The sequence below is a fragment of the Symphodus melops genome, assembly GCF_947650265.1.
Source record: "Symphodus melops genome assembly, chromosome: 12".
NCBI classification, from domain to species: Eukaryota; Metazoa; Chordata; class Actinopteri; order Labriformes; family Labridae; genus Symphodus; species Symphodus melops.
The window spans coordinates 11,843,276-11,859,175 of NC_136702.1; the positions used below are offsets into that span (position 1 = coordinate 11,843,276).

The 15,900-nt window shown below is 40.8% G+C and overlaps 1 protein-coding gene across 7 annotated transcripts in view; it reads right to left on the reverse strand.

Annotated features, from left to right (window-relative positions):
- LOC306832630 (uncharacterized protein) overlaps positions 1–15,900 on the reverse strand; it is a 139,782-nt gene that overhangs the window by 67,685 nt on the left and 56,197 nt on the right. For 3 of the 7 annotated variants that reach the window (XR_013780252.1, XR_013780255.1, XM_079357454.1), the window contains exons 3-6: positions 10,217–10,275; positions 8,843–9,485; positions 5,883–6,259; positions 3,963–4,056 (exon numbers count right to left, since the gene is read on the reverse strand). Coding sequence is in view for 1 of the 7 variants with exons in the window: in XM_079357453.1 (XP_079213579.1) it covers positions 10,217–10,255 (39 nt within the window). In the remaining 6 variants the exon portion in view is untranslated. Of the gene's footprint in view, positions 1–1,413; positions 1,863–3,962; positions 4,057–5,882; positions 6,260–8,842; positions 9,486–10,216; positions 10,276–15,900 lie in introns of those variants that run through there. The other 4 variants (XR_013780256.1, XR_013780253.1, XR_013780254.1 and 1 more) reach the window with 4 other exon arrangements.

Consider the following 15,900-nt stretch of genomic DNA (forward strand, 5'->3'; position numbering starts at 1 on the left):
TGTGTGTGTGTGTGTGTGTGTGTGTGTGTGTGTGTGTGTGTCGGACAAAAGGGAAGAAGTAGAGGTGGGATTGTGGGTTGTGTGTGTGTGAAAGAAGAGATTCGCCCAGGCTCCCACACAGCTTTGTCATATCACTGGGAGATTAGGAACACACACACATGTCAAGCTAGGAAGAGCCTGCTGCAATAATGCACCTGCCAGCTCTCAAGATCCACTCAACCCCCTGTCCAAGCCCTTGTCCCGACATGTGAACACAACAGCACACACAAAGACAGACACACACACACTCACAGGCATAAATTTCCCTCATTATAACATATTGATCCCCGTCATTGATGTACACAAAAACGCAAGGATTTGATTTCAGATCATTGGAAAAACAAATCAAATTTTTGAGCACTGCTCTCAACTTATCACAGAAAACAGAGGAATACATCAAATGAAATGTGATTATTAAACTACACAAAAAAAAACCCCATCAAAGAAACGAAAAGGTTGCAATCTGTGAAAAGTGGATATTTGACATGAAAACCCCAACAGAAGCAGGACGTTGTCTTTCTTCATGACAGAGTTCTCTGAGAAAAAGAGAAAAGAGGGGAGGCTCAAAGAGATTCATCTCCACCAGGATCCAAGGTCATCCAACCTAGTCATCCTAGAAGCACATGAAAAATATGGAGTGAAGACCAGAGATATCCTTCCCCCCTAAAAAGCAGTGCGGAGGGAAGACTCTGACTGAAGAGAATCACTGACCTTCAAACAAGCTCTCTATCCATATAGAGTAGGGAAAGACATGCACAATCCATCAAAAATGCACATGAACTTTCCCTCTTCAAATAGTTCCCGCTTGAATAGCAGTCAATGGATCAACTATGAATATTGCATGTAGAGAATTGAGTCGGGATCAGATTGAATTCACTGTGAAAAAACACACACACACAATCGAAAACAAATCTGCGATATTCAAATATCTGATTTTGAAATCAAGCCTCTAAAATTACAAAATTTTCAATGGCAAACAGTAAGGAAGAAAGTAAGGAAGTAAACAATTAATGAATCAGAACACTTAAAAAAGGTATTTGAGTCGTACAAAAAAAAAAAAAAAAAAATTCAATAAAAATAGTCTGAGTCCTCACTATGGTCATGAAATTGCCTTTTGCCACAGACCTTCTTCAGAAATGGAAAGATCAGTGTGTTAATTTTCAGCCAGTCTTTGATTGGATGAACCTGCCTCCCTCGTGCACGACATGGCTACCACAGGTCAGTGCCTGGTGCACTGTAGCATGAAACAAACAAATAGAAAAAGGCACCTTGTGGCACTTGACTCTCGCCAGAATACGACTGACGGCAAGCCTGCCAGCGTCCTGTAATAACGACCGGTGCCTTCTAACCGAAGAGTGTTCGGGTGGAGTGGGGGGGGGCGGAAAGAGCTGGTAAAGAGGGGAAGAGAGGGACTTAAAGCTGCAGAGGCGGGAGTGGTTGGAAAAGAAGTAGTGCTCTGAAATCCTTTGCAGAAAAAAATGCAAGTTAAAAACAGATGAAATATTGACCAGAGAAAGTGTACACAACTGTGCATGAAGATAACAAATGATGATACTGACAGAGATGGTCTTAGACAATGTTTATTTTTCTATCTACAGATAATTCATAATCATTGTGTTGCAATGAGTGTGTTTGCTTTCTTTTAATAATAACTTTCATGGTGATTTGTGCTGGTGACGCAGTAGTGCACGCATCCCCATGTATGGCGGCTGGAGTCGTCAACGCGGGCGGCCCGGGTTCAAGTCCGGCCTGTGGCTCCTATCCCCCATGTCAAACCCCATTTTCTCTCCCTAATTTCCATCTCTGTCCACTGTCCTATCGCTCTAGTGAAGGCACAAAAACACTATAATAAATCTTACCAAAAAAAAGAAAAGAAAAGTCACATTTATTTATCTCAGGTTGTTTTCTATTTGAACTATAAGGCCACTGAGATGTTTGACTGCTATATACAGTCATTATTTTTATAAACAGACACAAAAGATATTTGAACTGTTAATTAAAAAAGCTTAATTTGGAACTCAACAAAGATTGCACTTTCAGGTCTTTTCGCAGGTTTTAGAGAAAACCACAGATTTTTGTTGTCGTCATAGATGGCTCTAAAAGGAGCTGTTAAAAAGTTATAAGCTGCCTTAAATGATGTCATCTGAGTCAACAGTACCTAAGGGGATACACGCTTGGATACAAATAAACATATGGATGCATCCTTAGAAAGAAATGAGCCCAACAGACCTTACTGCTCATCTCTGAGATCACATACTTCAATGCTACATTAGCTGTGTTTAGCATATCGCACAGAGACTGAAAAGTTGCATTATGGGTTATGTAGGCACCAGGTTTTGATAAGATGCAAATAATAAAAAGATTTTTTGTCTGATCATTCATAATAAGTTTGGTCCACTGTGAGTGAAACAAGTTAATGATGAGCAACGCTGTTTAAATGCAGTACTCTTCAAAGGACACATGCACAAACTTCTACTTTCTGCAAATGCAAATAGCATGACACGTCATATTTGAAGGGAGTTGTTTTTAACAGTCCATGCTAAATTCGGACAAATATAATAGCTGAATAAGTCAGTGCAGAAAGGACGAGGTGAGGTGAGGGGTGTGGGGTGGGTGAGAAAGAGAGAGGGGAGTGAAGAAGAGGAGAGGCTGGCCGATCATCCTGTGATAAGACGAGGAATATACGTCTGATTATCACAGAGGCCGGGAGCATGAGATGGACAGTTGGGAGTCATCTCAAAATTCAGGAGGGAAGAGGCAAGACAAGAGGTCACAATTACGCCCCGCTCGCTGCACTCCCCTCCTCCTCATGAAGTGCTCTAATATATTCGGTTAGTTCCTGTATGGCGCGGAGGGGAAATTCTAATTAAAGGGTGGGGGGAATTTTGACACATGTGAGGCAGAGATCAATATTTAGCACCATAATCAGCCATTCCTGATGGCTTGCAATGTCACTGCGAGCAGGCTGCAGCTCTCCATTAGAGAGTGCTCGAGAAAGAAGCAGCCGGCCAGCCGAGCAGGCAGGCAGGCAGGCAGGCAGGCTGCAGAGACACCGCCAAACACCCAGCCATCATGAATCAAAGCAAGTGATGCCTCTCGTGCTCCATTCTGCTTGGCTTTTTATCTTCATTCATCCTCTTAAAGGAGAAATGTGAACTCTGTCAGACTGCTTTGTGATAGGGGTGCAGGGGAAGGGGAAAAGAAAGGGAGAAAAATGCCACAGAGGGGATACAGTAGATCAGGAGGAAGTGCAGCTGTCAGGACTTTAGACTGGGAGATGATTGGAAGGTACATAGGGTCCCGTCTGTTGAGTCATTTCTTGCTTTGTTGTGACAAATGTTTCATTTTCATTTCAAACAGTGCTTGAAGTGTTTGTGTTCTTTACTTAGGCAACAGCGGAAAACACAACACAGTGAAAATAGTCCACGTAAAAGTCTTGCACAAAAATGTATAATTTGAAAAACACAAGAGCAGAAAAAATGGCCTCTGCGTGTCCTTTATCAACATAATATCCCCATAATCCTTATCATGTACTTGAATAAAACTTTACTTTTTTTTTTATCATTCTTGAATAAAGTCTTTAACAACCTCTAAAAAAAATGACATAAATCACTTATTAAATTTACAACAAATGCTGCATTATTTTTTTAAACATCTAGACAAGCAAACAAACATTTGTAACATGTGAAGGAGGCTGCACAGCTAACATGGGTAGCGAACCACAGACTCCATATCAGGAACATGGTGTTGTGTCCAGAGGGCAAAGAGGGGGCAAAGGAGGGGGCACGTGAAGGTGTGTGTGTGTATGTATATGAGTTGATAAGTGGGGGGTTAGCCCAGCCCAGCCCAGGGTGTTCCCTGTCTCCATGTGTCAGCCCATCTCCTTGTTCTTGCATGTCACTGACACACACGTGGGTACTTACCAATCCAAGTTGCTCCAATTAATGGCTGTCCCACTGCGCTGTCCGTTGTGCGGTGTGCGAGCCCGGGTGACAAGATCTGGTCTGGGATCTGTCTCTCCAGTGACATAAGGAAGGAATTTTAAGAGGGAAAAGTGATGCAAACACACAGCGCCTCATGCTGCGCCCAGATAGGTAGATAACAAAGAGTCTGGTAAATGAGTGGCAGCGAGGAAGGCATTGAGGATTCTCTAATTACTCGCTGCAATCTATCTAAGTCACTGGCCTTCTAATTTGATTTATCAGAATGCATGAAATCCCTCGGAATAATGCCCTTATTAGAAGGACAGAATTGACGTGGGGACAAGAGGTCTGCCGAGAGGAGGAGGAGAGCGCAGATTTAAGCATCAATTACAGTCAAAAGGAGAATTAATAGTTATTAATCCACAAACATGGCTATCCTTCTCTCTGCTACCTCTCTGCCACTTGGAGACAATCCTGTTCACACTTGCCCCGAACACACGCACACGCACGATGACACACTTTTCAAGCACACACATAAAAAAATAAAAAAAACATCAGGATGTTAACGTATATCTGGTTAACTGTTGGAAACAGCATTCAAATCCAAGAAAGAGAAGGCAAAATACAAACCTACACACCTAAACGTGGAACACTAACAAAAGAAGAAGCAAATAAAAACGTCAAAACTAAAAGAAAAAAAAAAAGAACCTAAAAATAAAGCCCTGTTAAAGGAAGGCGGTAGTTACAATGACAAGACACAATAAATATCTCTTAGTCCGGATGGTTGGTATCGTTTTGCCCAGCGGTGGATCAAAGGTCTTTAACTCTTTAACTAAATTCTTTACTGACAAATTCAATTGCTGTCAGTCTTTCAGGGCCCTCAATGTAATATGTGCATTTTGATTCAATTTACCCTGCAAATACATACATATACATATTGTTTATCTGGTTATGGGCACAAAAAAATCAATACTAATATCTGCGCTTTGTCATCCCTAAGTGCATCATGAAATAGCAAGATATCCCTCTAATTGAATCCACCTGAAGCACATAGATTGTTAATTTTGTGCTATTAAGCGTTTGCAACATTTACAATGTCTTCTTTTGGCCTGTTGATGACTCTTGTTTGTCCCTTGTATGAGAAAAGAACATTTTATATTTCTAAAAATTGAATTTGGAAAGGTCACTCTCTAAACAAATAATAAATCAAAGATGGCGCTAACTTGTATCAATTCTAAGGAGAGGAATCTAAGTACACATGAATAGCTGTCATAAACTCATCAATAGAAACTGGAAGAGACGATTTCTCCATGTAAAAAACAACAACTTAACTCGGATTATTCAAGTCATGCTTATTCATTAGTTACTGTAGCGCCTTGTGTTAAACCAACAAGGACGCATTACAAGCCCAGGAATAACAACAAAGGGACAGCTTGTCATGTTAAATAATTTAAAGAGCTGTTCAGACAGCAATGCAGCATTAGGTGACACTCGGCTCGGAGTTTTATCTTAAACCCTGTGGTTTTTGTTAAAGGGTTGCTGAGTGGCTGAAAGGAGCGTGCCAGTGTGCTGTTTCTTGCTGTCAGTCACACAGAGTCAGTATTTAGACAGGGAGCTGAGAGCTCTGCTCTGCTGCCAGCTCCTGCCTTTTAAACAGCCCTTTCCTCAGAGAGACAGCTTAGCACTGAGTGGCAGTCAACCTCAGCCATGCTCGCTCACAAGCGCGCGCACACACATACATACACACACACACACACACGTACACACTCTTTGATAGCCTTTCTGATAAAGAACAATTTGGCAGAAGTGGAGAAATGATCATGTATGGTGAGACCAAAAAGGTACATTGTAATGGGTCTATCCCCGTGTTCCAACAAAGTGGAGCACGAGGCGTCTGGACAGCAGATTCATCAGCATTACTTGAATGGAGGAACAAGCTCATACAGCATTACAGGGCTGACAGGGGAAGATGAATCTGGGCGACTCGGTGCATCGAGGATCCTCATAGACCTCCAGTCACGGCCAGTGGTAAAGTCTGAAGGATGGGAGAGAGAGGTTGTGGAGATAACACATCACGCCCTGTCTGCGTCCTGTGTTATGATGCTGTCCTGGAGAGCGTCCCGGACAATCCTGTGTTCGCTGCCAGAGTGCCGTTGACATCAATGACAAACCTCGGTGGTGTCAGGCAGTCACTCACACTTCTGCTGGGTGTCTGTCATCATGCTCAAACGGTCAGGCGCTGACACCTTTTCATGTGAATGAAGATTCTCCAGCGGCTGACAAAAATAGTGGATGGCCTTTAAGGAGGGGAAAAAGACACAGCAAGAATAGCACCTCTCCTCAAAAGAAAAGGGTTATAATTTGCAATAATGGCACACCAGTAGCTCTAGGAGAGAAAATTACAGGAAAAAAGCCGATCTGAAATATCCTTTTAACTGGCAGAAACACATCCATTGTAGACAGAAGTCTTGTTTACTCGGTAAAATGGCATCAATTAGGAGCGGATGGCAAAATTAGCATATTCTCTTAATGGACTGGCCTTTCTTGTGCAGCGCACTCGCACTGATTGTATGGAAGGGACATGTTAAGGGAGACTGAGAAAAGGTCAGGTGTCTGCACCATTCAGGTGATCATATTTTTCACCAAACAGTTGTGCATTCTCCATGGCTATTGTCATGTTATACTGCAGCTGAGAGCAACATGCCAGGGTGCAGGGAGATTTAAACCGTTGCAGAAAACAAGTCATTCATTCTGACACTTCTAAGATGTTGGACATGTAGCTCTATTGAGTGTGATATATTCCATATTTCTGTTCTTTCCTCCTTTTTTTTTTTTTTTTACTGCACGAACATCATCAATTAAATGAAGCTACTTCTGAAAAATGTCATTAAGTCAAGTAGAAGAGCTGCACACAAAAAAAACTAAGTAAAATGACAAGAAGTATACCCCAAAATATAAATATATAAAAGGAAAAAAGATGCCCATCAAAAGTTTAGTCCAACTGGATATTTCCTGCCTCATAGACATATTGCAGCATACTGTTTTAAGATTCAACTGTAATCTCAAATCTGTGAGAAAAAAAGAAAAGGAAATTTGAGAAATTAACAGACAATTTAAAGCAGCATTCAATATCCTGCTCTTACCACTGAGCTAATCAATGTGGATAAATGGCCAGTTTATTCCCATTATTAACAGCCAGCCGACACTTTGGAGGCTAATTAATTCTAAAAATGATATTTCATCATCAATGCTGCCGTACGTTTCTGGAGAAGGACTCGGCTCCTCCCAGCCAGACCCAGGCTGCAGACTGCAAATGCCCCCCCCCCCCCCCCCCCCCCCTCCTTTGTGCCTCTGCTCCCACCTCCCCAAATTGACTGGTCTTGCACAGTTGCAGCTGAACAAGAAAGGAATTGCTAGTGTCAAGACACAGTTTACAAATATGACATCTCCTCTGCCATGGCTGGAAATATGAAATATTGATTTATGTGCAGTAAAAGGTCTTATAAAAATGATCACATACACATGAGGGATTAATGCGCAGAAGATCAATAGAAATTTCATTCTTGACACTAGACTGTCACCTATGGTGAAATGCTAAAATAAAGAAATCAATATTATCTATGAAATGTCAAATTTATTATAATTATGTGGATGAAAGCTGGCCAAGTGGCTCCCAGGGGGCCGAGAGGGATAGGGTACTGCTCTCCAGCATCCCTCATGTCCCTCCTGCTCGTGCTGCCAATTTTGAGAGCAATATTGGTGTAAAGGGTTTTCACCCGTTATGTATGGCCTTGTTGTAACAAATTCCTCCTGGAATATTTAACTGTGGAGAGACTGACAATGGACAGAGCTGCAGTTCATAGCCTGCAGGTTGCGTAGTTAACAGCTGTTAGCTTTGGCACACATTGTATGACTCTGCCCTCTCGATTGAAACCTATTTGGCAGCTGCTGCTGACATGGACAAGTCACAGGCCACTAAAGTACGACATCTCAGCAGGCATCCCAGTTAAAGATGACAGATTCAGTCAGGCTGCGTATTGATCTCCAGGCTTGACTGTAGATGGTAATCATGCTGATTTGTTTTGTGTTTTTTTTTTTGTGTGGATGGAAACTGTTTAGAAAAGAAAAGACAGGACATTTACACCGAGCCATTACAATACTCGTTTTAATAGAGGGAAAAATAGCTGTTGAAAAAAAACTTCTAACTCCTTCATTAAAACCACACAGGAGAAGTTCATTTCCAATTTGGAATGACAAAAAGCAACTTCAGAGGCCCTTTCTGGGTTATTGGGCTTTCTAAAATCCTCCTCAACGTTTTATTTGCTATTGCATTTAAACTAAGAGCTATTTGTGTTCATTCACTTGTTTCCCATGTCTAATTAATATCCTTTGAATGTGTGGGGATCAATTTATTTAATCAATGTTAGGTAGAGCCTCTGGCCTTCTAAAGGTCACTTAGATATGGAATGGGAAATCATCAGAGTCAAATCACAAAGGGGACGAGCAGGTAATTTAAATGTGGCAGGCAAACTTTGCATGTATGATCGCACATTTCTACAAAAGCACAGAAAATTATTTTCCTTTCTGTCTTCCCATTTCAGCCAATTGGCTTTTTTTCTTCCACCAGAGGCCCACTGTACACACTAGAGTGTGGCAGCTGTGTAATCCCTTTAACAACCGACGGGGCTATTAAATGAACCGGCGGTGCAGCTGCAAATAGCCAATAAAGCCAGCACAATATCATCCCTATTAAACAGTAATCTCTGCAGGCTTAAGAACTTCTCTGAAAAAAGGGAGGAAAACCATAACAAAATGTAATCAAGCAAAACATGGGGATTTTCCTCCACAAAATAAGCCAAACAATTTTCACAGTGGCTTACATGAAAGGTGTTGAGGAGCAGCGGCAGCACTCGAAACCTCAGAGAACTTCTCAGCCCCTTCAGGTGACCACGGTTTGCCGCCTTATCACAAATACACATAACAAATAAAATGAGCCTGTCAATCGAAGCAATTTATCGCCACAGATATTAACAGAGAAAGGGGGAAACAGGGGAAAATAACAAATTGTGCAGTTACATTTTTAAAAGTGACCAAATCGAATTCATAAGATCACAATTGGAGAGATAGAACCCAGTTTATTTTTCCTGCCTTTCACCGGCTTATGTGCTCTGTCAGATGAAAGCGGAGCAGAGTGCCGGCTGTTGATGGAGCCTTTGAGCTTGGGAGAGGAGGCAAACGCAGCCTCTTGAAGGGGTGCCAGGGACAGCGATAACCGGGGGAGGCCGCAGGAGCTCCCTCTCCGCTGCCGGGAGAAGGTGTTCCAACTTATCAGAGTCCGCACGTGGGGAATGATTACCCCTCCGCCGGGCCGATTACTGCTGCCTCTCCGGGTCAAAAGCAGGCCAGGATGAAAGAGAGAACTGAAGCCTCCTATCCTGCCTCCAATCATCCATTAGCACTTGGAGCGAGGGGCTTGTCTATTTCTCCCACCCACCCATCCACCCCCACATAGGGCTTGTCAGTCTGGTGCATAAAAAGAAAAAGAGGGACATAATCACAGGCGGGACTCTCACTCACACACACGTCGTGGAGGAAAGCGTGGGGCCTGCAGTGGTAATTTATGGATCTGAGTATAAGCACTTCCTTGACATATTATTTATTCATTTGAGTTTGTTTAAGAAGAATCCTCGTCAACTGCAGGCCGAGGCAGAGTGTTGAGCTGTGTTTACACTATTGATGTATGGTATATATGCTGATCCACCCGCATGAATAAGAATGTGGAGCAGACAAGAAAGCACAAAACAGCCACATCGAACGAGACAAACGGATTGCAACGCGCACACACGCACGCACACATACGCACACACACAAAGTCGCGGCTAAGAACCACATGCATTTAGCTATTAGATGTACTAGAAATCAAGCTAACACAAATCACCCAAAGTTTGTAAAATTGATTAACTAATATCCCAACAGAATAAATAAACTTCAAAGATGCGACTCGCAGGTCTTATGGTCTCACACACACACACACTTGTAATTTGGCCTGTTAGTAAGTACATGAACAACACATCTAAAGACATTTAAAAACTCACCTGTACAGACAACCCTTCATGTAACCAATTCACCTTCTTCCTACTTTTTTTTTGCACGTGTGTATGTTGTTTTCTTTGTGTATGTTTTCCTGTTTTTACTTTTTGCATTTGTGAAGCACCTTGTAACTAATTGTGCTATACAAATAAAGACATACTTACTTCAGTTTCAAATACTTCAGTTTTGCGTGCCTGCTCCATGTGTCCAGCGTGCCCCCTCTCTAAATGAAGAAACCAGTGCAGATTGAAAGCCAGTCCAGGTACTGATCTCATAACATAAGCAGTTAGCACCCGCACTGATTGCTGGTAAAATGTCATGTTACATGAACAACAACAGCTTGGCTCTCGCGGAGAGTGTATTTTTAGTCAAAGCTAGCACAATATCAACAATTAGCATTTTTCTACGTAGAATAGCAGAGGCACTGGGTCTGGAGTCTATGAATGAGAATCGTTTATAGAAAAACTGTCTTGAAACATCAACAGCGTTTTAACATCACGCTCATGTATCTCCACTGAAAACCAATGGAACATTTCATCTCTGTGAACTCTTTCCAAATACTTGATGCAGTCTGAATCTTTGCTGCTAGCCCCAGTGAGACGCTACATGTAGAGTATCTACATTTAATGCTGCACTCTGTATGCATTCCCCAGCCACCGTTGTGTTATGGACGGACAATGGGCTGGTGTAGCACAGCTGACCAGACTCACCTCTCACTATAATAGTACAACCCTTCAGATTAAGGTCAGTGCATCAGTCAGCTACCTCTCACTCTGCTCTCTCTTTAATACCAGAGAGAGAAAGGAGAACTGATTGCTGGTGGCATCCCTGATGAACAGAGTGTAAAAATCTGTCTTCCTATGCCTCCATGCACAGGTCAGATTAGGGGTCTTTACAATACAGCAGAGTAATGCCTGGCTCGGAAACCTCAATCATGTAATTCCAGTGACCAGTCTGTTTGGGGATATAGAAAGCTTTTTCTCAGGGGAGCAGGTCTGGCTGACTGGATTTGGGATGGATGCATATGAAAGCTATGCTTGTTTACCACCACAGGTGAGCCAAGAGGAAGCCAGCAGGTCAGTCCGGAGACAGAAGAGCGTGCACTGCCATTTACAGGCTGCAGTCACACTGAGAGGGTGAACTGCCACACACAGACAACACCTGGGCCAACTCTCTGAGAGACTTCATGTGAAACAATCAAACACAAACAGCTACAACTGGACAATCTAACAATAATTATCAGTAGTTCACCCACACTATAATGATTTAAGAGATTGATGGGTTGAATAATATAACTGTCCCTAAAGCTGAATCTATCAACAGACTGGATTGTACTCATGCAGCATATCACGGCCGTGGTTCCATTCTGACAGATACACTGAGACGTTGTGCAGGCTGAGGAATAGACGTTTATTCAATGGAGGTAGAGCCCTTATATACAGTACAACAGATGCCACAAATTCCTTCCCACTTTAGATACTTCTGTACATGGTATGAAGAAACACATGACCTTTACTCTTTGAATGTCATTCCTATATCTGAGGAGCACTTTAACATTGAACTGTCTACTGAGGCAAAACCTTATACTTTCATGATACCTCGTGTGTCTCTCCCAATATGGTCATGTCTTCTCTAAATAGATCATGGTCTGCTCACAGCAAAGTTTTCTCTACAAGATATATCCAAACTGAACGTATCAACAGAAATTCGTACTATCAGAGATGGACTTTCAGTTCTGTCACTGGGTCGTTCTACTACTGTGGTCCAGATTGAAATATCTTGATGCTTATGAGATGGACTTTATGTAGCTTTGTATAGAAAAACAATCCAGATTAAGCCCCCCAGAGGAAGAATAATGTGACTTTTCAAACACTCTAACTGCCCTCACAACTATTAGATACACTTGTGTCGGTCAAGTTTTAGGTTATATCTGTTCTTGTGATATTTCATGCAGACCATCGTGCTATTCAAGCAGAATAATACCTTAACTTTCCAATGGAGCTTTTTTGCACAGAGCAGTGTTGCCTTTCACTGCTGGCATGGAATTGGTACTATTATGAAGATAGTGAATGCCTGAATGAGGACCAGACTCTTAGCATAACTGAACTCTTAAGCGGAGGCCCGGTTGTTCACCGGTACATAAGTAATCATTCTATCCAATAAATAGGTAGTCTGCAGAGTACTATTGCTAGATTTTAGTTTTGGCCAGTTTAAAAACTCAAACTATTCAGAAATTTTCCAAAGAAAAAAAGTCTTACTATTCATTGGAATTTAGGCAATAAATCAATATCATCAGGTGAAATGTGTTCTAAAATGCTATAGCAAATACTTTCCAGATACCAACAATGTATTGCTGTTGGACTCTATATTGTACCTTTCAATAAGTATAATATGTTTCAGGGATCATTTCAATGTCAAGTTTGTCTCATAGAGTTAACATGACTAAGACTGTTTTGGAAGACTGATGATGATATGAATTGAAATGGGAATTATTTGATTCTGCATGCAGAAGGGGATACCAAGGCTGTACCAATGTAAAGTCTCATTAAGAGGGCTGCATGGGGAACATATCTTGACATGGACTCAATCAGATAAACCCTAATATATCATGCATTCGGAACATGACTTTAGCAGCCTTTCAGGGTGACTATCTTCATCCTGTGATGCATGTCTTTATTAGAAGGCTAAAACCACAGCTATCAGCAGCCATCTATTGAATATAGAAGTAATAGGTTACCTTCATGTCAAGGACTTTCGTATCACAAGGTGTGATCCCTGTTCTACATTTAGAAGATATTGAAGAGAAGAGTTTCCTGTGCTCTACTAGAACTGACACGCCAAGTGATCCATCAAAAACAAAGCAGTCTTTTAGTTAGAGATAAAACTGATCATTTATTTCAGAAGGTGTTTTGATGTCTTTTGAACAACTCAAATGAAAACTTGACTTGACCAGTAAAGACTTCTGGCTGTATCTACAGGATCAGATGACAATATGTACAATTTCTTGGAAAACACATTATACTTCCTCAGATAACTAATGTGGGAAATTATTTAAGATCATATTTAATGTTGTGATAAATGTCATCAATACTTTGATCCCAGTATTTGGACGCAATTAGGCCAGAACTTACACAGAATATTACATTTGTCATGAAATTAAATAATACATCCAAACCTTATTATTAGGACACATACACCTCAACAACTCAAACGTATGCATTTGAACTATGATGTCATATTGTTGGCTCTGAAGTAAAGAGAACAGCCTGTCTTCTAAATTACATGGAAAGTCTTGAAAATGCTATTTTTTCTGGAGGCAAGAGAATAACTCATCCACAATGATTAAGTAGTATCTCTTCAGATCCTCTGTTACTGTATGTACTCTGAAATATAAAGACGATAAAAGTCAATCATTGCCACAAACTGAACTATTTACAATAATATAAAAGAGAAATCATTTAAAAAAAATCTTTGTTTATAAGACATTGTTAGTTTGAGAAGAAATATCGAACTACATGTACAACCCTTCTTATGAAACTGATGTATTTACACATATATAACAATATCACCTGTCCTAAGTAGAAGAGAATAAAACACGTTCCCCCTTACTAATTCTTTTCTCGTCTCTTGGTGATGACTCCATGACTCACACATTGAACTGTTTTGAAAGTTTATAGACTCAGGCTTTGTTAGAGGACTGTGACTATGCTTACATACACCCTTTATTTATCACCTTTATTATGTATGACTATATGCATTTATGGGCAGACTTTTGACTGTTAAACAGCGTTGAAGATGCATCTATATACTGTATGTACATATAAAATGATTGATGTGTTTTCCTCTTCTTGTCCTTTTCCCTCAGATTCTCTATTCCCGCCTTAAATTTTCCCAGGATATGAACAATTGTAACAAACATTCCCATTTTCTATTTTTTTTATAATAAAGCCAATACTTTATTTTAGGGTCATTTCTCTTTTCATGGGCACGAAGAAATTGATAAAACTACTGACTAAAATGTTTTTATTTTGACCACTTCATTTGCAAGATAAAGTCTGTTCAAATATCCTTTGAAATTGATCAAATCTAAAATGTAATTAATTGGAAAGAAACTGAAAAGAGGTCCATAGATCATTTGACATCCTTTGAATAAGGGGGAAAGTAGAACAAATCAACAAATTCCAGAGGCAGCACAAATGAAGAGGGTGATCTCACATGGTAAGATCCGTGGAAATGCTGTTTTCAATGATCCAACGCATCTTGTCTTGTCCTTTTCACATGTTTCCAATGAATTATGTATCTGCTGTGATTTATGGTGCGCCATGCTCAACACTCTTCCTCTCCCTCAATGTGGGATCCTACATAGATTTTTCACAGGGAGCCCACTGGGAAAACCAAAATTGCTCAATTTAAAGAAGTAATTAAAACTGTCTGCAATCAATATTTATCTTTAGACGGACCCTGGTGGGGGTTTAGTGGCCATCCCCCCCACCACCACCACCACCACCACCACCACCACCACACTGCCCAATGTCTAGCCTTATGTCCCTCTACTCTTCTCATTGACAGCTGTTAAGCTCCTTCAAATAAACCAGAGACAAGAGCAAGCTGTTCCCACTCAGGAGTAAAGATGACATGTGCCATGAATAAGCAAATGACCAGAAAATGTGAGCCAGCACAAAAAGTGGTCAGGAAGTTAAGTTGACTGTGATATCTGTCAATTTTATCTTAAAAGAGATAACATGCCCTTTACTTTATAATTGGTGCAATAATCAACTGCAATTCGAAAAAGAGCCAACCCACCATTTTCTCACAAACTAACATCTAAAAATATTGTGGAAATTCCTTGGGATTAAGCTTTTGAATAATCAGGAGCTGAGAAGCCTCCCCCATTTTCACTCTCCGCTATCGGTTAATTAGTTTGACATTATCTTCTCACCTGTGCACAAGTGGAAAGACTAGATTTGCACAGATTTGAATGATGAGAACATAAATGTAAAAACTTAAGAGGGTTTAAAAAAAAAAAAAAAAAAAAAAAGAGGAAAATTAAACTGTGTACATCATTTTTGGAATGCATTTGTAAAGGTATCCCTTTTAGAAAGCATTTGTAATTGGTATACAGTAGAGGTTGAATAAAGTTTTCCCCATGAATAATAAAAGTCTTTTTATATAGTCTCGTCATATTATCAAAGACTGTTTAACTTCTGTTGACTATTGCACTTTTACCTCAACAGTCTCATAGAAATCATTCAAATGAAAATGAAGGTATCAAAAGAAAATAATCCCTCGTCCCAAAACCAATACATCACTTTCATTCAATGGAGAGTATTTACTTGTCATCAACTCTGTGAGGTGAAACAGTCATGTAAAACAGAGCAGGGGTGGTATGACAGTTGGGCTACACTGTCTTCAGAGACCTCTTGCTGCAGGCAGAAATCCTGTCTCTGTCATTCTATATCATCAATTTTAATTATCCTCACAAGTGCTCATTCTGCTCCAGGCTGCAGCGGGAAAGGCAGAATCTGGGAAAAATTCCTTTAATCTATTTGGGACATGAAGTGTGAGGTGAGACCACTGTCTGTCACCCTCCTCCACCCCCCACCCCCGCTCCAACACCACAACACCTCGCCACTATACCACACACACCCACAAAACCCATGACACTGTGTGGGCTTGTGCTTGGATGCACATGTACAGGAGTGGAAGCAAATGTAAACATTATTTGTTCTAATAGTTCAGTCTAGTTTTACTACTTACACTGAATAAGAAATTTCCCCACTTCAACTCCTGGATGTGTTTTGCTGTGTTGTTGCAGCACCTCTCTTGGAGTTAACCAGTAGGTCAATAT